The 26,993-nt window shown below is 36.2% G+C and overlaps 1 protein-coding gene across 3 annotated transcripts in view; it reads right to left on the reverse strand.

Moving 5' to 3' along the window:
* LOC103573766 (uncharacterized) overlaps positions 1-26,993 on the reverse strand; it is a 170,848-nt gene that overhangs the window by 117,567 nt on the left and 26,288 nt on the right. The window contains exons 2-4 of one of the 3 annotated variants that reach the window (XM_053736893.1): positions 1,839-2,688; positions 1,640-1,756; positions 1,131-1,571 (exon numbers count right to left, since the gene is read on the reverse strand). The exons of 1 other annotated variant lie outside the window; for it this stretch is intronic. In XM_053736893.1, coding sequence (XP_053592868.1) covers positions 1,531-1,571; positions 1,640-1,756; positions 1,839-2,019 — 339 coding nt within the window. In that variant the 5' untranslated portion in view covers positions 2,020-2,688 and the 3' untranslated portion in view covers positions 1,131-1,530. Of the gene's footprint in view, positions 1-1,130; positions 1,572-1,639; positions 1,757-1,838; positions 3,653-26,993 lie in introns of those variants that run through there. One more of the 3 variants, XM_053736892.1, reaches the window with a different exon arrangement.

The raw sequence follows: 26,993 nt of genomic DNA on the forward strand, positions 1-26,993 counted from the left end.
TGGAACGGGTATCCATTTTGGAAGTACGGGGAACTGTATCTCACGTATCGAGTATACTCATGGATACACTCTTTATGCTTTTGATCTAACACCTGATCTATCAGCTAATCTAGCTTCTCATAGGAATTTGGTAGATACTGGAAGTTTGAGAATAGAAGCACGTTTTATTAGTGCTCTTGAAGTTAATGTGAACTGAGTAGTATACTTGGAATTCGATAATATACTAGAAATAGATTCTTCAAGACAAGTTATTGTAGATTATAATTTATTAATAAAAATCATATGAAATAGAGAAGTAGTAAATAAAATTTAGTATTCAGTAAGATACCACACTGTACGGTTAGTTTTATGGATACTCGTCAGTTATTGAAACTGTTACCATACACCGATGCCTGCACTGGCGGAGTCTACCCAGCAGACAAAATCTCTTGGGCATGGCCACGCCCTTGTGGAACCATTGCAAATACCGATGACCACACAAAAACAGGAGTTGAGTGAGTTGCATTCTTTGTCAACAAGAATGGATACAGAATCTACTTCGACAGTATCGGACGACCACCCCGTGACCCTCAATTTACTCAACGCCTTGGAAGAAATTGCAGAAATTACAAATAGAATAAACATCAACTACAAGATATTGCTTCTAATTTTTGTGATCAATATTGTATTGTTGTACTTTGTTGGCTTTCTAATAACAACTCCCTATCATCATTTTGTAAACTGTTTAATAAAGACACAAAACAGAACGATCGACTTTTATTAAGAATGTTTAATCAAATTGTTAAACATGGAATAAAGAGAAATGAAAATTAATTAAGTAAACTATTGACAAATGTATCTGAAAGAGGGTTAATTTATAATCAAAGTTGTAGACGATAAAACATGTATTCTTTAGGCTAAGATTTTATAATAAAAAAATAAAAAAAATATAAATAATTTTTATCGTTACTTCAAACTGCTATTTTCCTACTTATCCTACTCAGAATATTTATAGTAAATTTAAAGTAAAATAAATTAACGACGGGAATGAGGTGTGGAAGAAATCTTAATTAGTAAGAAGTACTTTTTATTATTATTTTTTTTTTATTTATTATATTTTTTAAATTGAAATACAATTCGAGTTACAAATTTATTATTGTTTTAAGAATATCATACAATTTTACTCAAAAATTAACGCAGTTTTTTATTTTATTTTATTTTTTTCTTATTGTTTTGTTGTTCTTTAAAATTTTTATTTTTTTATCAATTTTTTTGACCTTTCGAATTTTTATTTGTTGTGGTTTTTTTTTCTTCTGCTCAACGTCAAATCTATATGATGAGACTCATTAATTTTCTCAGATTCGCCTACTAGAGCTAGCTCTTGATTTTGAGCGATCGGAGTGGATGAAGAGGGATATTCTGAAATCAGATAAAAAAATAATAAGATCTAAATTTTAAAAATATTTCAATAATAATGATCATGATAAATTTAGTGATTGTATACACTTTTTCCATCTAAAAAAAAACGATTTTTAGAAATCGAATACGACTTCATTTTTCTTTGTTTCTAGAGGCTCTCTTACTGGGCTCATCTAAAAAATAGAATGAAGAATAAAAATTGTGTAAAATTAGATTAAAAATTTTAACTTGCTATAATTACCTGAGCGTGCATACTCCCACGTTCGATAGACAGACTCACGATTAATATTCATGTGAACTTCTAACTCAATATTGATTCTTTCTAATGTCTCTGAAGTAATTTTTTCCAAAATCTTTTCTGTTTTCAACAATAAAATAAACTCAATATGAATAAATATTTATTTAATGAAGAACTACATAAATTTAATTGATGTAAATACCTGCACATGAAGATCGTCTAAACTCTGTGACGCCATGGGGTAACGAACCCTGCTTATCGAATTGAGACAAATTTCCACGAAAACCATGCATTTTCATATATTTTTCCTGAGATGCAGAATACATATCTTTCCCCGAGTCTTCACTTAAATCTGGAGTTATATTAGCTCCATTTATCTCCATTGCAACCTGGTGCTGCTTCTCAAAATCCTCACCAATACTTACGAGTACTTCTTCAAAACCATCGTTTCATAGAGGATGCATTGCTCCTAAGTCACTTGATATCGTTAATATTTGATAATTTTCCACTGTAGTAACCACTTCCAAATACAACCACTGACTGCTAGGTTCTGGATCCTCCTTCTCTTTATCGAAAATCTATCCCTGTTCTCTCACCGCCAATGACTTTACAATTTCCAGTTTTTTAACATCTAATGATATACATTATTCATTTGACCGAATCTATCTCTCTTCCACAACAATATAAAGTCGTTGGATAAAAAGGAATATAGTGCCGACCACTACTCCAACACTGTAATTCACATAACTGCATCTCTTCAATTGATTTTTCTTCGATTTCATAGTCAAGATTCAATGGGGGGTTTAAAGCTAACTTTTTTGTGATCGGATCGAACTTTAATAAGTGAAGAACATATTCTAAGTCGATACTTTAAGATAATGTTTCCGTATTCTTAAGGATGCTAGTGCTTGCTATGCTTCTAAGTGGAGGCGGGTGATACTTAATTTCCCAGGAACTGTGCTCATAATATTCTTGTGTCATGCGTTCAGGTATAAATAACCTAGGTATCGCAATACACAATTCAAAAAAGTCTGAATCTTCGCTTACGAAGGCTGAAAATTTCCATAGAATTCACATGAGATATCTTTAAATAACCAACTCATTTTCAGTATTTGCATTAACATTTTTAAAATCGAGTATTTCTTCGATAATACTTTTATAAAACATTTTGAAAATTTTTTTTTTCTAATTTTGAGTCGTTTTCGTTTTTGAAAAAACTTTTTTAAATTTATATGCCGCTGCCTGAGCGTTAGGTCTAAAATATACATTTTTCAGTAAAACCCTATTGCACTCAAATGAAATAAAACTATAAAATAAAGTTCTCAAATTCAAAATTGTTTATTTCCCCCTCCATTAGTTAACACCCCTCCAGAAAGTCAGACCTCTGGGCCTTCTCCCCCTTTCACTCTTTTTTCCTACTGCATGTGTAAGTTCAAATAACAAATGAAAATCAGTATAAGTTGTGACTAAACAACAATCACTTCAGAGCCATGGCATCCCAAGACTTTGTATATCAAGCTCAAGTAATTTCGTTAAATAAATCGAATACAAAGCAGTTACGTTGCGGTTTAAAATATTACGACAATGACGTTAAACCTGCCGTACAAATTATCAATAAATGACCAAAATGTGAATACAGTTAAGTCTAAATGAGTGGCAAAAATTAAGTAGCTCCATGGAAACGATCAATAATTATTTTTACGATGAAGAAAACCCTGCTTTTTATCGCAAGTTCTGTGAAATTGAACACGGGGACTTAAAAATTCAGTTGTTTGAATTCAAAAATGAACGCTGTGTTATACTACAACTCCAGGATAATCGAATGTTTTTCCATGTGGCGACTGTTAACTTTCTCAAAATATGCAACTGTAACAACTGATACACATGAATTACTTTTAATCCCAAATTATTTAAAATTTTTATTTTTGAAATATTTCTGCTATTCAGAGCACATCCAATGAATTCCAGGAAAAAGGGGAGAGGTGTTGGACTTGCTCTGAATCAGTTGGGGGTATTCTGAAATGAACAATAATTATGAATATCAAAATATAATATTATAAGGCATGGAGAAAGAGAGAGTGAAATAGAAGTAAAACAAGTGGATAGGCAAATATCTGTCTCTCTCTCTCATAAGCGCATCTGCACCGCGATGGCCGGTTTACTAGATGAAGTGTTCAACAGCAAACCTATATATAGAACCATACCGATCTCTTTTTAATACTCCTCACTTGAGCCTTAAGTAAATTTTAATGTCCAAACGAAGTTAGCTTAAAAATTCTCCCAAAGATTCAAAATTTTATTACCCGAACACTTAATTTAACATCATCTAACATCGATGAATATTACAGTTCCCACGAATTCTCTGTTGATATTATTTACCCGGAAAGTAGAGTAAAGAGCTCCTGTCGTTTAAATCAAAATTTTATTTCTTTCTGTCTCACTACTTGTAAAAACTTTATCTAATTACAAATTTAATTATTTAATTTCCGGAACTGGGTGTTAGAAGGTCGTGAAATAATAATAGTCAAGTATAAAAAAAAAAAACAATTAATATATTAACAATATCACAGCACAGTAACTTGAACAAAAGTAAATTTGATCCGATTATAAGAATTAAGAATGTATTGAGTGATCCGATGAGTAGGACATGGATGTGTGTATCACACCACGCCGAGCGTAACAAATGTTATAATTTAAGTAATTATTAATTACTGAACAGATTTATATATGTAATCGATCCGATCAGAAATCGTAGGAATACACTGAGTTGATCCGAGTAATTGAACATGGATGTGTGTATCACACCATGCCGAGCGTAACAATTGTTTACACAACTTAATTAGTTATTAATTAATTGAACAGAATTTATTTGTAGGTAAATTAAGTATAGGAACCCGGTGGAAATACCAGTCCGGGCCGAGCGTAGCAGACGCTGATCCGAGCACATGATCACAAAATCAATTGAACAGTCATATTTAATTATAAATTAATTGAGCAATATTGATTAAGTTAAATATTAATTGTCAATAACAATTATACACAATTGATCCGAGCAGCACTTAGAAAAAACGACGCCGTGGTCAAGCCCCGTGTCGTGAACAGGTTAGAATTAATGATGTTGAGCCGATGGCGTCTGAATCAGAACTATCTAATAAATTATATTGGCAAGATGGTTACCTGGTGAATTAAGCACGTTCTGGAAACTTCTTAATCCTTGACAGGGTGAAATAATTTGCGGTGAAAAATGTTTTGTACGTTGAGAAAGGAATTCACTGTTGACAGCGTCGTAGCAGCAAAGAGAAAAACGGTTGCCGGGGGTGAGTTAGCTGCGTCACCGGATGGGCGCTGGCGGCTGAACTCCCGTCGGATCGCGGGAAATTCAGATTGGTAATCGATAATTACCAAACACTACTAATGGAATTAGAGAGTTCATATCCACCCGCTAATGAATCAAGCGCTTGTATCTCTGAGTCCCCTATAATTAGTAAATTTTCTAACATGACATAGGTTTCCGAGAATATAAATAAATGTCACTCAAAATTATGATCTAACCCCTTTATTCTCACGCTTTCAATATTCTTAGCCCCACTTTTCTCCCAAAATTTTCATATATAAACCCAGGGAAAATAATTAGAGTCAGTCATTACCGCCGCAACTAAAACCCGTGTCGGATCTATCCGCGAGTAAGACTCACTGAGTTGATTTCAAAATTCGTTCTCGTGACGCTCCACGCCTAGGCAATCGGAGGTCCTAGTTCGATAATCGAAATTCGATTCTTTTATTAAACATCAAAAAGTCATTACTTCAGCTACTAAAACCCTTGTCGGATCTATCCGCAAGTAAGATTCCAACATTCGTTCTTGTGACGCTCCACAGCCTAGGCAATCGGGGGTCCTAGATCGATAATCGGACTTATCCACGAGTAAGACTCACTGAGTTTACTTCAAAATTCGTTCTCGTGACGCTCCACGCCTAGGCATCTGGACTCCTAGGTTGGATACCCAGAGTAAAATCATTTGAGTGGCCAATAGAATTAACCAAACTCTTTCACGTGACGTCCACCGCCTAGGCAACCGGAGTCCTTGTTCGGGAATAGTTAATCCTGTTAATAAAATCCTAAAAATCATTATGAATTCACTTGAAGGCAATGCCGGCCTCTCGGTTCAGCGTGTAGTGCGTTCGTGTGAATAGATTCAACCTGTGAATCTCAGTTAAAAACTGTCATAAAACATTGTAAAATTCCTGTGTACACAAAGTCGAATTGGTGAATCTGGAGTGAGTGAGTGTGGAGGTATACTAACCCATTGGGGTAAGTTCATTATCATAATATTTTATAAAATTAAATCTGTCAATATACTACACATGTTTTAACTTCCCGCTAAGAAAATCGACGATTTTCAAAAATTTCGGGAAGTTATTGTTTTCACCCCGATTTTCGAAAATCGAGTTTTCATCAGATGTTGACGTTTTGAGGTCCTAGGAAGCTATTCTGACTATTTTCAGAATGATGTCCAAGTGTGTGTGTGTGTGTGTGTGTGTGTGTGTGTGTGTGTGTGTGTGTGTGTGTGTGTATGTATGTAAACTCTTTGTAACTTTTGAACTAATGAATCGATTTGGATGGTTGAGGTGGCAATCGAAAGAGCTTGTTGGTCATCAACTTTTCTAAAAATTTCAGATTATTTGATCGAATAGACTTGAAAATATTCGCGAATTACGAAAAAAAAAAAAATTTTTTTTTTAGTCTTTTATTGATTTCTCAAAAACAACTTATACGATCGACTTCAAAATCTAATCAGCTCTAGTACTCAATAAAATGCATCGATTGCCACCTCAAACATCAAAATCGATTGATTAGTTCAAAAGATATCAGCGTTGAAAAGTTAAAAAAATAACATTTAATGTTATTTTTTCCGGATAAATCATAATATAACGTACTAAAATGTGCCTGATATCATACCAACTCATCTTTTTTATGGTTTCTTCTGATCATATAATGTCATCGAATTCGGTTTTTAGTTTAAATCATATTATCAACAAAAAAATCGATAAAACGTAGTTTTTAATATTTTTATCGGATATTTCATATTTTATTGTTTCTTACATGAGTCAAAACATATTTAAATCTTGATTTCGATCCCCGACATTGATTTCTGCCTCAATACACTTATTTTACTGAACATAATCAGGAACTAATGTTTAAAAACCGCTTCATTGATGATTTTCGAATCTTAAATTTTCAAACTTCAGCATAACAGGTAACTTGTTAGAGCTTGAAAAGATCGTAAAAAAACAAGTGCATGTGACAGCATTTTCGAGCTCGAAGAGCTCGAAAAGATGTCTACACTAATGTTTTTGAACTCTTTGAGGTCGAAAACAGCGGGAAGTTTTGAGGCTGGCCCGCAGGGTCAACCGACGCCCAGATTTTTTTTGTATACATTTGTCTTTTCATTTACTGTCCTTTTCTCTGGCATTCGAGTGCTGGTAAACTAAGTCATAGTAACTTTAAAGTAAGGCAGAGAAAGAACACGGTCTTCTCTAGGGCCCATATTCATCGACCCAATAGCCCTCTCGCTTAGAAAATCTCTGACCTACTCTAACGCCACGCAGGTCATTGAACGGGACCGTCTAATAAAATAAGTTGTAAAGCAACACGAAATTATAACATTCTTATATCAGCCACTCGATTGCAGTTCCTTGGTTGGATGACAGAATAAAACTAATTTCATACATTAATCTATTAATTAATAATCGGTGCTCAAATCCCTATATTCTCACACTAACCATGTGAGGTTCAATCGAACTCCTTGGCTGAGTTATAGAAAGGGGAAAATCAGCATTCTGATATTAAATAATAGATTTAAAATTACCCTTCCGACCGTCGCCTTCACTCACTTCGATCGTGGCACAACACTAGAGTCAATCACTGGTTAAACCATCTACAAGGATTACCTTTGAAATATTATGTTAATTCTACTATCCATAATATATCAAAATATATTCTAAAAAACCTAATACTCAATACAAGAGAAGTTCCAAACACCTCCACAGTAATAAAGTACCTCGAAATTCATTTCGATGAAATATTTAAATTTAACGTAAGATTTATTTCAATAGAAGCAAAGTGACATGAGAACATAAAATTTCAATAGCTATTGAATATGTACCTGAGATTATTTTTATTTAATTCAATGATCATTATTTTATGTGCTAAATTGGTGACTATGTAGAAATTCCTTATCAGGTTCAATGCAATTTTGATAATATTAAAAAATTTATATCTCAGATACAAGTTTGATTCCCTAGTTTGAATTTCCAGGGCTTCTTGGAGACAAAATAAAGCAACGTTCCTAAAAGTTTAAAACAAATCGACCTTCGGAGAAAAAAGTTCTAGTTATTTAAAAACAGTGATTTATTAAAATTTAATTGGTTTTAATTAGCTATAACTTTACAAAATCGGAGCAATCAAGCAAGAGCTGGGTAGATTCCATTAAAAGATACCTCGACAAAAGACATTAGCTGCTGGTCGACTCTTTACTTCAAATACGGTACATATAATATTGTTTTATAAATAGGCAAAATTTAACCAAAACAGTTGTGTAGTTGGAAGCTATTAGCTAAGCCCGATATAAGTTTAGACCTTATATCTATTTTTTTCATTAAAGTAGAAGTCTTACAGAGAAGAATGCTGCTGGGCAGAAGTCAAAGTTATATATAAGCTGAGATACAAATATTTGGAAATTAGTGAAAAAATGACTTTTTTCAAAAATCTCAATCAAAATATATAATAAAAAACGAATAATCCGAATATACTTGCTGTGCGAAACGATTTGATCGAGTGAAGTAATTCACCGCAAATCCACTCTATAAGTAAGTGTATTATTCTAACCATGGAGGGTAGAGGTACCGGTACCCTCTATGCATTTTATACACGTCTATCGGCATGTAAAATTTCTATAGCTTGCTCACTGCTTTTCAATGTTTTTCGGCAAGTGTGTAAATCTTGACTACACGCTTGATTTTACAGTCAATTCCTACGATCGATTCTTAATTTTAGTAAAGTGCAGAAAAATGATAATAATAAGAATATTCATTGTTTAACCGCACAGCAAGTACGTTCGCATCATTTTTTTATTTTGTCATTGCTACCAGTTATTTAGTGTTTTCAAGATTTTATAGCTTTCTGTAAAGTAAATTTTTTTTATCCATTAGAGTTTTGAACGCGTACACAGACCAATTTTCCACAGAGGATCTTTTTTTGGTGGGATTTCTCTCTTTTTTGTAGAGCAAAGCAACTTTATATATTGTCTAAGAGTTAAATTGTTTCTTATATTTCTGAATAGTAACCTTTGATACGATAATTATAAATTTTTTAATATTGCAAAACGTTTACATGAACTAATGTCATCTACTAAGAAATACGAGTTTTTTTTATTTTGCTGTCCTATATCTAGCCCAGATTGTGGGAAAATTGGATTCAGAGTTGCCAGAAAATGTTTGTCTGAGTCACCCCGGTGTCACGCTTGAATAACCGTAGACAATATAACCACGTCAAAATAACCACGACAAAATAACCGCGATAAAATAACCGGCGACAATATAACCGAATGACAAAATAACTGAATGACAAAATAACCAAATGACAAAATCACTACACACATAAACCATGATAGAAGGGTACACCACGGTCGGTTATTTTGTCGCGGTTATTTTGTTTTTGGTTAAACTGTTACGCAACCCAGTTTAATCTTTATTAATTAATAGGAGGCTCAGTGAACCTAGCCCCACTCAAAAATTTTTTTTTCGATAAATCAATTTTGTTATGTTTTAATCAATTGTTTGTCAATTATTCTTTATTGTTCAACTGTTGAAATTATTTGTTCTTCCATTTATTATTTATATTTATTTATTTATTTAACAATTATTTATCCTCAGATTAGCTCCCCTCATTACAAATTGTTACTTTTTGATTCCGGAATCGATGAATTTCGACTAATTATCGATTGTTCGATCGTTATCAGCAATCGTTCGATCATAAATAATTCATATGTATGCATACCGTTTTAATGCTGCCTTAATTGTTCATTGGTACGTCTTCATAAATGAGACATTTTCACCAAAAAATGCTTCATTTAATTTAATAAATAATTAGGAATATTTACGCTTCACGAACGCTATCCTGCAAGTTTCAAAAAGGATTAACGCATCTATTCGATAGTGTAAGTACTATAATTAAGTTTTTGTGTATGTGTTAGTGATTATAAATAGTAATTTCAATATAATGTATGTACATTATTCCAATTTTGCCTGTTGTCATCTGATAGTTATGCACTTTGTCGAGAAATTAGTTAAATGTATCACTTAATAACTTATATAATATTCTATATTTACATGCAATAATTTTAGATATAATGATTCGAAAAATTTTGTCGAAACATAAGGATTGAAAATTACCACCAGTTATGATAAAAAACAACTCTCAACTCCTAGATATCGCAAAAAAAAAAAAAACAAGACTGTAGTTCTACAATTGTATCTCGTTAGTTTAACACCGTGAATTTTACTTAGAGATAAAAAAAATGCCTGCAGACAGTTGTGATGGTGTTATGGAGCTGATTCAAATCGTTCTTCCGATTCCTGCTAGTACGACAAAAAAATAATCAGTCAAATCACAACGAACGTCACCAGTAGAGATTGTGAGTTTATTTGTAAAATTTGATTTAGTTGTTAAGGTATGTTATTAATGCACTGTAATTTTGCCAGTGTTACGTTCTGGCTCTAATTAAATTTGAATAAAAATTAGAAAAAATTTTTTTTTTGAAGTCTTGAATTATTTATTCGCCACTGTGGGTGAATAAACAGTTCGTCACTTCTTAGAGTCATAAATAAATAATAAATTAATCGTTAATTTTTGGCGAAATCATTTCTTTTCACCGCCAACAATGTAGCGGAAATCTCTTGCGATAAGAAAATCACCGTGGCTCGCGAATAGTCTAAACAGATGACGATGCATGAGACCCGGGCCACAACGCGTATCTCATCGGAAACCTGAGATGCAACGTTAACACTTTTAATAATGTATAATACCAAGGAACGACAGAATCAAGTCAGTCGATAACAAGATCTACTAGAGATAAGAACTCTACACAAACCTGCTGGCTTGATCCTGTCACTCGGACTTCAAGCCAAAATATATATCCATATTTTATTAAAATACGCACTCCTTATTTTAAACTTTGGACGCTCTTTCCGGCAGCCTAATAATCCCATATCTTATATTGGGCGTTGCTACCAGCAGCCAAATATTCTCACCTGTTCTGGGCACTGATACCAGCAGTCTAAGCACTTTCTTCCCGCAACCAAAATCCGTGCCAAGAAGCCGAAGGTCAGGCAAAAAGGCCCAATTCCGCCGGATCATCCGAACGATTCACGAAGATCTCAGTCGTTCAGTACACCAACGTCCCCGTCTATAAATCGTTGCCGAGGAAGTCCTCTTCGATTAAGTGACGTTGGCCGTTCCAAAACCGGTTAACAAGTTACCAAGTTCGGGTATCACGTTAAGTGAAGTTCGTGACCCGTCAAGTTCTTGTGTTGTTGAGCCATCGAGATCTGATGGTATTATCCAACAGCTGGAGTCACTCGCCCTTACGGAGGAACCGCGCCTTCCAGGCTTGTCTTGTTCAGAGGAAGCATCAAGGGAGAACCCAGCCTTCTGGACTGACACCGGCGAGGTTTGGCAGTTGGTTCCAGTGGACGTTCCATCCGTCCATCTACCTAGTGGAAGTATCCCGTTCCACGACCCTCGTTACGGGTATTATTCAGAGGCCTACTTCAAGCCCACCGGCAGAGACACGTACGCACCAACGGAAGAAAAGAAGCTACGTAAAAAAGGGATTATTTGGGCCGACTTATGGGGCCCATAATCTCCACCATGATGAATGGTGAATTTTTGAAATAGAAGGTCAACAGCTGACGCACCTGATCTATCAACACCCTAATGACGTCAACCTGGTCAATTTAAAAATATTCTGTCCAACACATGGACTAGCCAGTAAGTATCATTGGTGCTGTGAACAGAATGCTGTTGAGTTTCTTTTATTTTGTTATTTCTTTTGATTCATACAAAGTGTTGCTATGGAAATTTTAATAAAGTGAACGCGAGAGTTTTTTTTCGGATTAAAAAGTGTTTCATATTTTTCTTCGAAAAAAATCATTATTTTAAATGGTCGCGTCCACTTTTTACAAACAGGAATGATTAAAAATATTTCCCGTTGGGTGTATTTTATTTAAATTGATAAATAAATGACGTATCGGGGTATTAATGAAGTAATTTATTTTTCCGTCGGATGGGGATATTAGTAATGAATAAAATTCGCACAGTCGGAAAACGCCCGTTAATATTTTTGTAATTGTTTGTGCTCTACAGTATGGACTCTGTTATAAGACGCTACTAAATTATAAATTTTTTTTTTTTTTTTTTTTGTAATCATATAAATAATTTCTGAGAGTTATCCTAGATTTGGCATTACTGAACTAATGGACAGTGTTATTATAACTAATAGAATGATAACTGTATAAGATCTCGGATGATAATTTTATCTTGGTTGATCTAACAGAAGTTATCTCTCATCAATTTTTTTTTTATATTAATACTGTCCGTTGCTCTCTAGTGTGATACCCAATAAATATTTGTTTAGAATTTTTAATTGTGAGTTCAGAATTAAAATTTTATTTTTTATCGAAGCTATCGGGTCTTCTATGAAATTCATGATATTGGGATTGTATGAAATTCATTATATTCTATTCGATGTAGATAATTTGTTTTTTTTTTTCTGAAGTCAATTGTTTTTTTCATATATCATGAATTAGTTAGTTAATTGAAATTATTGGACCATTTAATCTTGTTAAAAGTGTTAATTACTGTCCAAGTAATAATTACGATTGCTTCGATAGTTTTTTTTTCTTTGTTTTTGAATTGGCGTAAGTGATATAACTCATAAAGTATATCCGAAATATAGCTGATAAATAGCGCAACAATTGAGAAAGCTTAAACAAATAATTATTTTGCAAACTGAAGAAACCAAGAGAACTTATGACAGAGGAGGAACTCCTCGAACTGTCAGAAGAACTTAACGAACAGTGTAAAATGCAGGATGATCACGAAGCAGATCTTGAGGCACGGGAACGGCTGCTCAACGACCGATTAAGTGACCTTTCGGAGCGGGACCAAGCAAATATCGAAAAGAGACGAAACTGCGCGATATTAAAGCAGAATTGCGAAAACTAGAAATTTCGTTAGGAGAACATGAACTTAAGTTGATGTAACGCGAGTAAATAAATCGGGGCGAACCCAATGAGCTCAAGGCCGAGTTTGAACGTAGGTTACAAGAACTGAAAAAGCGTGAAGCAGAATCTAGTCAGCTTCTTGAGCAGGCTAAATTAATGCAAACCGAGTGATTAAACAAATGCGAGGTTACGTTAGCCAACAGGGAGCGTGAGTTGACGGAGATCTAAGAAAAACTGGGTAAAAGAGAATGCGATCTGGTTGAGCGAAGAAACGCGGTAGCTGCTCACGAAAAAGAGTTGCAAAACGACTCCAAATTATAGCAAAGCTGGGCTTCGGAGCTCAAGCACATGAAAACGGCCGCTGTGACTAAGGCACCAAGCGTTATCTAAGAACTCAAGGAGGAAATGTCGCAATTAAGAAGCAGCAAGCCCGATGAACTCACCTACAACGCGAACATTACAATCAAGGACGCGCTGTCGAACGTGCCTACCTATGACGGTACTAGCGCCGCGGTTTGGGATTTTATTAGATTGTGCAATCGAGGTTCCTATATGCTCGCGCCGAATTCATAGTTTCGACACGTACGGCAAAAATATAAAGGCGACGCTTAGACCGCTGTCAAAAACTTGAAGTATGGTAACATGGAGGAGTTCGAAAACCTTCTTCGCACTGTCTTCGATCGTCACCGTTCGGCAAACCAATGCTAGGCCGAGCTAGAAAATATCATCATGCGACCCAAGGGAAATATGATTTCATATGTAAACCGTGTTCGTACGATTTATCGCGATATCTTTCATGTGAAAACAACCGAAAGGGGTACGCTTCTTGAAGCGGAAAAATTAAAAATTGAGAAAGACGCGATTTCAGTTTCCTCAATGGTATTCCACCTCTACTGCAAATTCAATGTTTGCTCATGCCACACAATACGATAGAGCAAACATACGCGTCGTCGATAGCCGCGTTTAAAAATCAGAGATCAACCTGACAGTTCTAAGTCACTTAGACCAGAGCGCCAGGTAGAAAAAATGAAGAGCTCCGCTGTAACTTTTGTGATAAATGCGGTCATTTGGAAAGAGATTGCTTGCAGAAAAAAGGATCGGCTAACAGTAATAATTATAAATTCGACAATAATAATAAATTTAATAATAAATACAACATCGTTGACCGGAGAAACCAGAATGATGGTAATAGAAACAAACCTCGTGGTAACGAAAGAAAACCCGAGAAAAATCGGGAGGAGTGCCTGTATAGCGGCAAAGTAAATCACAGTTTGGCAAACTGTTTTAAATTTGCAACGCTTGTTCAAACGCGTTTTGGGCCGTCGGAAAACTCCAAACTCCCGGGGAAGAACGACGACGGGTCCAACGGTAATTCGAAACTAGTTCAAAGCCCGCCGAAAAATTCTTTCGAGGTCGCGCACCAGTCAACGTTGCGACAGTCGTAATTAATTTACGAAAAACCGAGGTACCAGCAATTTTGGTCAAAAACGATGATATGAAAATTATTTAACGATCATGCTTGATTCGGGTTTGGAGGTTAATAGAATAAAAATTGGGGCGTTAAATAAACTGCAACGTATCGATGAAGAACATAAGTTGGCGCTATTGGGCATGAATAAAAGACCCAGTATGTACGATTGGCAAAATCCACGTAGAATTATTCGGTAACGGTATTGAATTTAATGTGGTGGAAGACGATTTTCCTACAGTCCATCCCGCTATTTTGAGTACGAAATTCTTTAACGAATATGGCGCTAGATTCTTCTTCGATCGCAAATTATTTACGTTTTATGATATTAAAGTCCCGTTCTTCGAAATAGAAATCGAAAAATTGCCTCCAAGATCTGTTAAAGCGGTTAAAATTAAAACCACTCCCGATTCATTTGACTATGGCTATGTACCTCAAATATACTGTACATCCGAACTTGAAATCGGAGACACATTTGAAACTAATAATAACGGTAGTACGCTCTTACGGGCTTGCAATAATTCTGATACTAAAATTTCTATTCCTAGGCCTGTGGTCGATTTTCAATCTTCCTTATGGCAGGATGAACGCGATATTTTCACTTAATTAAAATCCGTGAATTTAATAAATGATTCTCCATGCGAGCCTCAATCAACTCCTATTGATGCAAATAATTTTGTTAAGCCTACTAGGGCCATTAGTAACTCACGACTGTCCAAAGACATTGGGACGGAAGTCGGAGAGAAATTAAAAGGTTCAGTGGTCGTAGAATCAAGGGTATTTACGATATCTGAAAATAATAAAATGCCGGAGCGGGCGTGAGAAGTAACCAACTCTGTGCACGGTACCGAAGATTTATCGGATCGGCCGCGCATGGAAATCAAAAATTTTATTTTTGAAAATCAAGATTTATTTCATTTATCTGGAGAAAATCTCTGATCTACAAACGAGATTTTACACCTATGATAACTACAGATGACCATCTAGTATTTAAGGAACAATATCGCTTTTCTCCTGTACATAAGGAGAAGATCTCGAGTCAGGTCAGATAATTAGGAGAAAAGGGTATTATTAGACCCTCAGAATCAGGTTATTGTTCCCCGATTTGGATCGTTCCTAAAAAGGAAGATTCTTTCGGTAATAAGAAATGGCGTATGGTAATTGACTTTCGTGATTTGAACGAAAAAACTTTTAAAGTCGTTTACCTTACACCAAATATTTTCGAAATAATCGTCTGAATAGGTGATGCAGAATTTCTCAACCTTTGATCTAGCGAGTGGTTTCTACCAAATTAAAATTTACCCAGGCGATATACATAAGATAGCCTTTTCTACGCAAAACCAGCATTATTAATTCGATAGATTGTCCTTTGGGCTGAAAAATGCCCCTCCGACATTTAAAAAATTAATAAACAAGGTATTGGTGGGACTGCTTGACAAGGGTGTCTTTGTGTATATGGATGACATAGTCGTCTACTCTAAACATTTGAGGACCACGTCGCAAAAATCAAAGAGTTGTTTATTCGTCTACATAAAGCAAGTTTGCAACTGCAACCTGATAAGTGTAATTTATTCTTTAAAAAAATTGATTATTTAGGACATATAATATCAGGAAACGGTGTTAAACCGAACTTTATAAAAACCGCGGTCGAAAAATTCGCGATACCTACGAATGTTGAAAAAGTTCGGGAATTCTTGGGTTTAACCGGGCATAATAGAAGATTCACTGACAACTACGCGAAAATAAGCAAACCACTAACCTCCCTGCTGCAAAAAGATTCAGTATTCGTGTAGGATTTCACAATTTCCGGATTTCTCACGAAAGTTTATCATTACCACTGACGCTTGTGATTACGAGATCGGGGCGTGTTTAAGCCAAGGGGAAATGAATAAAGATACACCTAAGTCTTACGCGTCTCGCTTGTTAAATTCAGCCCAACGTAACTATTCGACCATTGAAAAAGAAATGCTCGCGATACGCTACGCGGTGAATAAACTCTGGCCGCACAAAAATCTGGTAAAAGTTTAATATAACATTATTTCTTAAATTCTAAAACCAAAATACTTTTGAATGAATTAACCGATTTTTACGCGATTGGTGGCATTCGACGGAGTTTTTCAGGCACGCATTCCAATACACAGTACTTCATGGGTGATGCGGAAATCTGTGAATGACAAATGCATTGACTCGTACTATTTTTCCTGACTAAAAATTTTAAAAATTCACTTCATTTATCGATAAGAAAATATACATTTTGTATTTAATATAAGAAATAAAGATTAAAATTAATAATGTGCCCAGCGAAGCGGGCGGGTGGCTGCTAGTATAATATAATAATAAAATAAAAGAGAAAAATAATAATATAGATTAAATAACAATTAATTATTTTCATATATATATATCATCTTACGCGCGTCAGCAATTTAATAAATAAAATAAATTATTTTAGGTTTATGTCTACTCTGCAGTTGGAGCCGTGTGAACATTTTCGGTTACTATAGCTAAGTATTGAAATTCAATATTTAATTTTTTAGCTTAATGAGAAATAAGAACAAAGAATTATTTGTATAATCAGCGTAACGTATTTATTTTCGTGGGAGTCTTTGTAAGAAAAAAAAATATAAGTAATAATAATAATAAAATAAATCTAGTTAAAAAAAACTTTCACTTTTATATTTTGGATATTTTCGGTTCTTAGAAATATTTATTTTATTAGTTTGAAACTTGAAGAACATATTTAAAACACATTTGTGCAGCTAGAATAGGATAGCCAGCATATGCTCGATCTTGTGACCTCCGGTACTTGAGTGGTACAAAGGACTCGTTGGGTTTTCATGCCGTATAGCCGAATATTCCGATCCTAGCTTAAAAGAAAACACGTGTTTCATGGAGTACAATACGGAGCGTTAAATTTTATAACAAGTAATTTAAACATTATAGTTGGACCTTCGACAGACTATATTTGAACCATTTTATGTTTTTATTATAGGTCATTTCGTTTAAAAAAAAAAAAAAAAATTTAGAAAGAAAAGAAGAGAAAGAAAAAGAAAGGAAAAAAAAATTATTTCTACACTCCATACAATAAAACAATTAAAATAAACTCAAGCTGTAAAACATAAATAAATTCTATTTCTATTTCTTGTATTATTCGAAAAAAAAAAAAAAAAAAAAAAACCCTAATAAAAGAAAGTTCTAGATTATGACAATGCACTTAAAATAGAATTTATTTCACAAATTTAATTTTTATAAAAGTTTTTCTTTTTGAGGAATAGTTTTACCCAAGGGTAATATCTTTAAGAATAAGTTAGTTTCTACAAGCAAGTGAATAAAATAATATATAAATCCATCTATATTTGCATTTTAAAGATAAGCATATTGCTTTACGGTTATACAACGTTTGGGCTTCATGACGTCAAAAATGTCCTTTATTCGACCCAGGTACCTAATGTCATAAAAATCCAGGACAAATTACCTTATCTTTCTTTTAAGAGAAAACGTATATTCTAAGCTCATGCTTAATATTATTTTAAAAATTGAACAAAATATCTACTAGAAATTAGAAGAAAATGTTATTTTAATTTTGGCTCAAACATCTAAGGAAGATAAATTTTTCTAATTCGACAAATATTTTAATAGCATTCAGCTGATTGTTTACTTTAAACATATGAATTCTAATATTTAATTCGCTAAAGTACGGAATAAAAATAAAAAAAAAAAAGGAAAATAAACAAGCAAATTTTTAATAGTTTTTATAGGTATATATAACGTATATGTATAGTCGTAACTACGCATCAAAATATCAATTCTGAGTTATTAACCCTTTTTTCTAATTGAGCACGAAAGTGATCGTTTTTTTTACTCCAAGCATTCAAAGGGGTTATTAAGAATAAATAAATTAGGTTTAGTTTAACGATAAATAAATATGTCCGAGGCAGAGATCAATCGTTTTAGAGCGAAGGTAGAACGTCAAAGGCGTGAACTTGAACGTCAAAGGCAAGAGCTGGCGGCCACCGCCACTGCGAATAACGCTGCGAATAATACTTTAAATAATGCACTTAACAATGCGAGCCTCACCGTTAACGTAGATCCTATCGATCGATTTTATACCCCGGCAAAAGATTTCGCTGCTACGGTTCCCATTTTCTCAGGAGATGGTGAGATAACATACGAAAAATTTGACCGAGCGGTCACACAACAACTTCATCTATTGCCCAAAAATAATCAGGAACTATACGTGGGTCACCTGTTAAATAGAATAACAGGGCGAGCAAGACGTTATGTAGAATCAAAAGACTTGACTACTGTAAATCAGGTTTTGGAACTTCTCAGGAAAGAATTCAGGCCACTTAATCCTATCAGATATCTAAGGAGGAAGCTAGCGCGGTGCCAACGGGAGCATGAAGAATCTATTGAAGAGTTCTATTATCGTTTAAAACACATCTTGCCTAGCTTGGATGCGATCAAAAATCAAGAACCAAGCGGACCCGCAGCTTATATTTCAGCTTGCGTGGATGCTAAAGACATTCTTTGAGAGAATCTGCCGAAACATTTAATAATTGCTTTTGTTAATCAGATTAAAGATAAAGGAACCACATTAACCACTCTGTTTGAGGAAGTTTAGGAAACGCTCAAACTTACTGGCGATCACGCTAATAACTCGAATCGAATGCGGAGATATGATGGTGAAAATTCTCGCACTGATGCTTGGGAAGCTTCTAAATTATCTCGGGAGTATGACGACTATAGAAATCAATTTAGAAATCGTCGGGAATATAATAATGTTTTCACCCCCATTTGGGGGGCCAATCCTAGTAAGGAGGCTGAATCATTTGCTTATTCTCCTAGCTCCGATCAGAAAATCAATCTTTTAAAAAACGAGCCATCAACGTCTAATTTCAGTAATTTAGAGGACCCAGGGACAAGGACAGAGGGATACCGCATCGCGAAGCGCGTGTAATTTCAGGAGAAGGTACCGATTCAAGGGCCGGATAACAAGAACAAAGAATTAGGATTTTACCGGAAAAAATACAAAGAACTGTTGCAACAAAGGGAAACATTAAGAGGCCGTAATTTGAACTTCAATGGTGCTCGACGCATGGGGGGGATGTCAGGCAACCAAACTACCCCACCCCCTCAGAGACGGAACATGCAAGGCCCAACCCGTGCCGGGGAATTGCAGGAAAAATTCAATGCAAAACCTTTTCCAGAGAAATAGGAAATGGCCCGGTGGTCATTTTAAAAAATAAAGATTATTTCAATAGTCCGGTATCTGTTTTACTCGATACAGGGTCTTCGCATAGTTTCATTAACTTATTCACATTGAAGGAAGAGGTAGAAGTTCAAGAAATATCAAAATCTATAAATGGAATTACTCCAGAGTCTGTTCCCATAATCGGTATAACAAAATTTAACATTTGGGATCTAGATATTGACTTCTACGTAACAGCAGTTCCCATCAACCAATATGACGCTGTCATTGGTAATGATTTCTTTATTAATAACAAGGCTATCATCTCGTTCTTTACCAACACTATGGTTCTAGAAAACAGGCCTATACGCCCTATTCCTATTGTATACAATACACAAAACCATAAGGTTATATTAAATCTTGATTCAGGCCATGTTATTGAGACAGCATGTCGCGACTTACATAAAAACCAACCAAAATTTTTAATTGATACAGGTGGAGATGTTAACCTGATAAAACTAAAAGCTCTCAAACCTCATCTCTCGATAGATACAAGTAGAATATTAGAATTAAGTGGAATAGGTACTAGAATTATTAAAACTTTAGGAGTAGTTTCGCTAAAAATTTTTGAATCCGAATATCTCTCGGAAGAATTTGAATTTCATATTGTAAGAGACGATTTTCCTATCGCCGGTATGGGAATTATTGGTAATGACATTTTAAAGAAAGAAAAAGCAGAATTATCATATAATAAACGGTCACTGACATTAATAGATATACCAACAAGGAATATACCTTTCATTAACGGTGGTAGGGAACAGTGGTTTTCTTTACCGCCGAGAACCAGTATCTGCTATTCAATTGCCGTTCAAGCGAGTTCCTTAGATGAGGGGTATCTACCCCAAGTCCAGCCTTTTCCTGGAGTCATCTTAGGGAACGCCGCGGTTAAGGTAAAAAATGATAGAGCTATCGTAATGATAACCAATTTTAATGAATGCAGAGCTGAATTTGAAATGCAACCAATTCCTATCGAAGAATATGAAGTAAACCAACATTATATACCAGGGGAAAGCGATAGCGAATCTCAGGATGAATTGCTTAACTCTCATCTAGAAACCTCAGATCGCATTGAAGAAATCTTGAAAAGAATTCCTACTAATAATTTAACATCGGAACAAAAACAACATATTCGAGAGCTAGTTCGGGATTTCCACGATAGATTTTTCCTTCCGGGCGACGAGTTAGGCCTATGAAAAACTACATTCTGCAGAATTCCATTGACTGACGATAAGCCGGTAAAAATCAAACAGTTTCGGTTACCCAAAAACATCAAGATGAAGCTAAACGTCAAGTAAGAGAGTTAATCGAAACCAACGTTATTCAGAGATCCAGATCTCCATATAACGCTCCATTATGGTTCGTTCCTAAGAAAGCAGATGCGCAAGGACGCAAACGGTGGAGAATGGTTATAGATTTCCGAGCTCTTAACAAGAAGATGGTTGGCGATTCATATCCTCTACCCAACATGAATGATATGTTGCTCAGATTAAGCGGAGCAACAATGTTCAGTGTCATGGATTTAGCTCGTGGTTTCCACCAAGTTCCCATGGCTCCGGAAGATCGAGAAAAAACAGCATTTTCTACACCTGAGGGACATTACGAATTTGTTAGAATGCCCTTTGGTCTCATTGTAGCACCACCAACTTTTCAACAAATGGTGGATGATGAAACAGAAGATATGAGAAATGCTGGGGAATTGGAGAATTTGATAGATGACTTTCTGATCCCCGCTAAAATCTGACAGAGCACAACAACAGATTAAGAAAATTTTTACAAAGACTAAGAGAAGCAAACTTAACCTTACAGCCCGAAAAATGTAAGTTTTTCTGTAAAGAAGTGACCTTTCTTGGACATATATTCAATCCCCAAGGGATTAAGCGTGACCCAGCTAAGGTTTCAGCTTTAAAGGCCGCTTCCCAGCCCACTAACCATACTCAAATGAGGAAATTTTTAGGGTTGGCTAACTATCTGCGTAGATTCATTGCGAACTTCGCTAAAAGAACTAAGCCTGTGACTGAACTTACAAAGAAAAACAAAATTTTTCAATGGTCTAGCGAAGCACAAACAGCTTTTGACGATATAAAAAATGCGATTTGCGAGCAAACATTGTTGCTACATCTCAATCCAGACCAAGAATTCGTCTTGATAGTTGATGCTTCGGAGGTAGGACTAGGTTGCATCTTAGGTCAAGAATTTGAAATAGAATCGGATGCTAATAACACCGAAAGAATCGTGCAATTTCTACCCATTGCGTATGGGTCGCGTACATTGATAGACGCGGAAACTAGATATTCTAAACAAGAACGGGAATGCTTGGCACTTGTATTTGCTATTAAACAGTTTAGACCTTATTTACACTCTCGTGGATTTACTGTACAAACAAATGAAGGTTGCATCTCATGGTTGAAAGATGGAGTCCATTTAACTGATAGACAAGTAAAATGGAAATCTCTGTTAAACGGGTATAGGTTTAAGGTTGTCCTTAAAAGGAAAGTAAGCGATCAACTAGCCGATGCTTTATCAAATAATTTTCCAACCCATTTGATGGAACCTTTCCCTACAACTCAAGTCAGCAAGTGTCCAAACGACAACTCTCAGAATGTACCAATGAAAAGGGGGCCAGGTAAACCCAGAAAAACGGATAAACCTAATCCTCCGGGAAAGGCGAACCCCGTCTTTCTGGCGCCTAGGGACACCATAGCTTCCAGATTACAACAATGGATGACCGAGTCAAGATCAACCGATCATCTCTATAAAATACCTAATTATAAAGAATTAGAAATTTCTGAGCTTTCATCAGCGGATGAAAACATCAGCAAGTCTAATCCACAGTTATCACATGTAACAACTTCGCCACCCAGAGCATTTCCCAAGGAAATACCCTCCGTGGTAGAAATAGAGCCGAATTTTACCGAAACTGATGGAACTGAACCTGAAAACCCTCAGTTATCAGAAGATACTAGCGCGCAACCAGTGGATAAAGATTCAAGTCCTAAGACGGTTGAATCGGGTAATTTACAGGACAGTTTCAGCAAATTTGACGAGATCATGCGAAGAAGAGAAGAACAGGAGCAAGCTGCAGCGCAGTTAAGAGAAGAACAAGAACAACAGGAAGCCGAAGCCCGAGAAAACTTCGTGAAAGAAATTAGAAGATCTTTTCACCGCTTTGATCGTACCCTGCAGGGCGCGGAAGATAAAGATTCTGAAGAAGAACATGGAGAGGGAGCCGCTTCTGATGCAGACAACGAAGAAGTCGACGAGTCGGATGAAGGTGCGGAGGAATCCGAAATTGACTCTATTGATGAAGATATAGATGAAAGCCGCAGACAAGTAACTATGCCCTCTTTCGGTGAAGTAACACCTTCTATCAGCCGGCAACTCATGTCATCCTTCGACGGAATGTACTGGGATGCAGGGGCTTATAAATTATTAAAAACTCCAGCGGGAGAAAATATCTGTTTTTCGCCGCGATCTCCATTAAATTTTGATTTAGATATAACTTCAGAGAACCCCGCGGGACGATCCGATGAGAATCGGAACTCAATTTCACCGAAACGGAATACACCAAGCGTAACCGAAAATCCGGTAATAAATGAAAGCCAAAACTTAGATACAACAGTTTCCCTGAATCCAAATCCGAGTTATCCAGTACCCAAAGCAGTTACAGCTCAGCAGACAACTAAAGCTTTTGAAACAGAACCAGAACTATCAGAAGTAGATAGAAATCCTGTTGGTTTTGAACTGAAAAATACAATCAGTTCTGGATCAGTAGGAGAACCTCTTTTAAAAATCTCTCACAGTCGAGACGGTCTCACGTAGGCTAAGGATAATATAGCTCACTTTTTATCAGCTGATTGTAAATTCACTCAGCCAGTACCTAAGTTACTGCAAGCATTAAATTACATCTCTGAAGTAGAATTTAAGATAAACAAGCCTAAAGTAGGACAGGTGTTTGTAACACAGTATGGAAAAAGTCGAGTTTTCACAGTATTCTTTAAGCCCCATCATTTTGATAAAAGCACGCCGGAAATGATATCGGACGCCCTGTATAGATTGAGAGGCGCTCTAGAAAAATACAAAATACTAACTCTAAGAATAGCTGAGAACGGAGACGAAATCGGGGAGGGAATAGAACGTTATTTGACTAAAATATTCAAATTCTGCCCTCTAAATCTCACACTTACTAAAGGTAAAATAATGTGCCCGACAGAAGACCAAAAATTACCAATAATTACCGAGCATCACTCCAGTTTAATCGGAGGTCATAAAGGCGTAGTAAAAACATTTTGGAGAATTCGTGAACGTTACTATTGGCCTGGAATGAAAGAAGACATACATAAATTCATACAAAACTGCGACGTTTGCCGGCGTGAGAAATCATCACGAATAAAGACTCGACAACCTATGATAATAACAGACACACCATTCGAACCTTTTGAAAAGATTCCAATTGATACAGTGGGACCACTCGAGCTCACTCCAGACGGTAACAGACATATTCTTACTATACAGGACAATTTTTCAAAATTTTGTGCCGCGGTCGCGATACCACACGTACAGACTGAAACCATAGCCGAAGCTCTAGTTAACAATTTTATCAGTCTATATGGCTGCTCAAAGGTAATCTTATCCGATAACGGTACTTCTTTTACAAGTGAACTTTTGAGTAAATTAGCACGAATTCTACGAATCAAGCGAATAACAACAACCGCATATCATCCACAATCTAACGGAGCATTAGAAAGATCTCATCATGTCTTAGTTGAATATCTAAAACTATTCATAGAATCATTCTCAGGTTGGGACAAATATTTAGCTATGGCAATGTTTAATTACAATACAACTGTACATTCTGCAACTAATTTTACACGTTTCGAGTTAATATTCGGTAAAAATGCCCGTTCTCCAACTTCATTCCCAGATTATTCACAGATAGAAACCTATCCTGAGTCAATTGGTAATTTATTGACCCGATTAAATGAAGCCCGAGCTATAGCTCGAATTAATCTAATAGACTCTCAAAATCACTCGAAAGACAGATACAATAAAACCTTACACGAGGTAGATTTTTCACCTGGTAAATTTGTGTATACAATAAAGGAACCGAGAAAGGGGAAACTCGATGGTCACTATCATGGCCCTTACGAGATAGTTAAAATCTTAGAAAACGGAACTGTGGTTCTAGAAACAAACGAAGGACACAGATTCTCGAAACACCCGTCAAAATTAAAACTAGCGTTCTCAGTCCATGAATTAACAAAGAAAACTCTAAAATCTCGCCCTTCATAATGGAAAATCTTTTGTTACAGATGTTAGCTATTTAAATCTTATTTTCGGCATATGGAACCTTGCAAAATCAGACAACCTAATTATAGTCGCAGCTGAGATACCTTTAATAGACAAACATTTGTGGCAAAGCTACAAATTTAGACCTTATAACGGGAAATAAAGGAATTGTAGGTTTAATTTCTAAATAAGTTAGGAAATAGTTCGAGTATCGATAGAATAGCAAGTAAAAGGAGCAGTGACTCCATTCCCTTCTAAAGGGAGATTCCATATAATTTTAATTTCAATTTATAGAGTATCCAATAACCATGTCCAAACGTAGTAACCCCTGGACCATGACAGAGGCCAAGGTACACTTGGAAAAGTACAAACACGTAGCTCAGGAGGAAGCCGCGAAGCGTAAGAAGGAACTAGATGCAAAACTAAACAGCACTCGGGTCTACCCAATTGACCCTCGAGACGGCGATTTTGAATTCTACCACGACATAACCATCCGCGAGCGCACCCCCAGACCCATGCCTGAGATCTGGGGTGAGGCTAACCAGCCTATGCTCGAATTATTAATTTACGGACTGCCCAGACCCATCAAGAAGAAGAAAGTAATGGAGATTCTTCAGCTCAAACCAGAGAAGGTGAAGAGCTTAGCCCTTTTCCCCGGGAAAAATCATCTGGCGGTAGGGCGCATAAAACTCTATTCTGTCCTGGCAGCTCTCCAGTTGCAAACTCAATCAAGGGATAACAAAGTCTACGCCGGGAAAAGCAAGCAGCGAATTGTCCTATTCAAAAAGCTGGGGGCCACACTCCCATCGGCCAGTAGAAGCTCAGATTCACTTAATCTGTCAGATTATCTCGACCATGATAGCTGGATGGAGATCTTCAGTTACTTAGATTCGACCGATATGTGCGCCCTATCCATGTACTCGCCGGGCATGTGTCAACTGGTACAAGAGGACATGAGGATATTCAATGTAGATATCGATAACATCGACAGAATGTTTAGCATTACCGGGGCAGGGGGAACGGACAAACTTTTGTCTGGAGCTTTCAAGGCACGACTGCGGAATCTCCGTAGGTTAAAAATTAGCCTGCCAGAACACCGCCTAACATCGCCGGGAGTAATCGCTAATTTTATCAGGCACAGGGTTCCCCACTTACTAACAAGGTTGGACATATCCGGGGCAGTTATCTCCAGTGAGTTAATCGAGAAGTTGTGGAGATTAAGGGGATTAAGGTCATTGGCTATTGGAAGATCCCAGGGCCCGTTGGATAAAGAGTTGGCGGGCTTATTTCAAGAGTTACCCAGCATAACGGAATTCGGCGTGAGTGACAACACATTTTTCACGGGCTCCTCACTAAAACAAGCCGGTGGAAAATTACAGCAGGTTACCTTGAAAGGTTGTTATTTCCTTAACCACGAACATCTCATCCAATTTTTCACCGACAATAAGATCCTCAACGGAAAGACCATACAAGACTGTGACCGGACTCGGAAACGCTACGCGGAGAATATTGACATGCTCCCATTTATCAACGCGATCGGAAGTATGAAAATCAAGGCGCTAAACTTCGGCTGGGGAAATTATCACGATAATAAGTGGTGGCAATACTCCGATAGGATTACTAGGAACGAAGAGTTAAAAACCCTCGAGGAATCCTTGGGTAATAACTGAAACGATTTGGTTAATAATCTAGTATCGATGGCAACCGATCTGGAGCATCTGACTATTTATGTTTCAAAACTCGATCCAATCACCATCCCAGACCACGAGGGTGTAAACCTCTCAACATTGAGCATTATCAATCCCCGTAAACGACCGGGCAGTTTTTATCGGACTCTCAGAACCAACATAAATTCATTGGTAATAGCAGGCGCCCATTTTTCCTATTACACCATCCACGAGATCCTCGATGCCATTGACAGTATTGAGACTATCGATCTGAGGGGAATAAAATATTTCACTCACTCACCAGCACTGTCAAACCTGTTGAAGAAAGAGGATGAGGCCAATTTGCGAGTAGTTACGGTCCTGATACCATCGAGAGAAAACCTTGAGGGACTTCAAGGCAACATC

The sequence above is a fragment of the Microplitis demolitor genome, chromosome 2, assembly GCF_026212275.2.
Source record: "Microplitis demolitor isolate Queensland-Clemson2020A chromosome 2, iyMicDemo2.1a, whole genome shotgun sequence".
Taxonomy (NCBI): Eukaryota; Metazoa; Arthropoda; class Insecta; order Hymenoptera; family Braconidae; genus Microplitis; species Microplitis demolitor.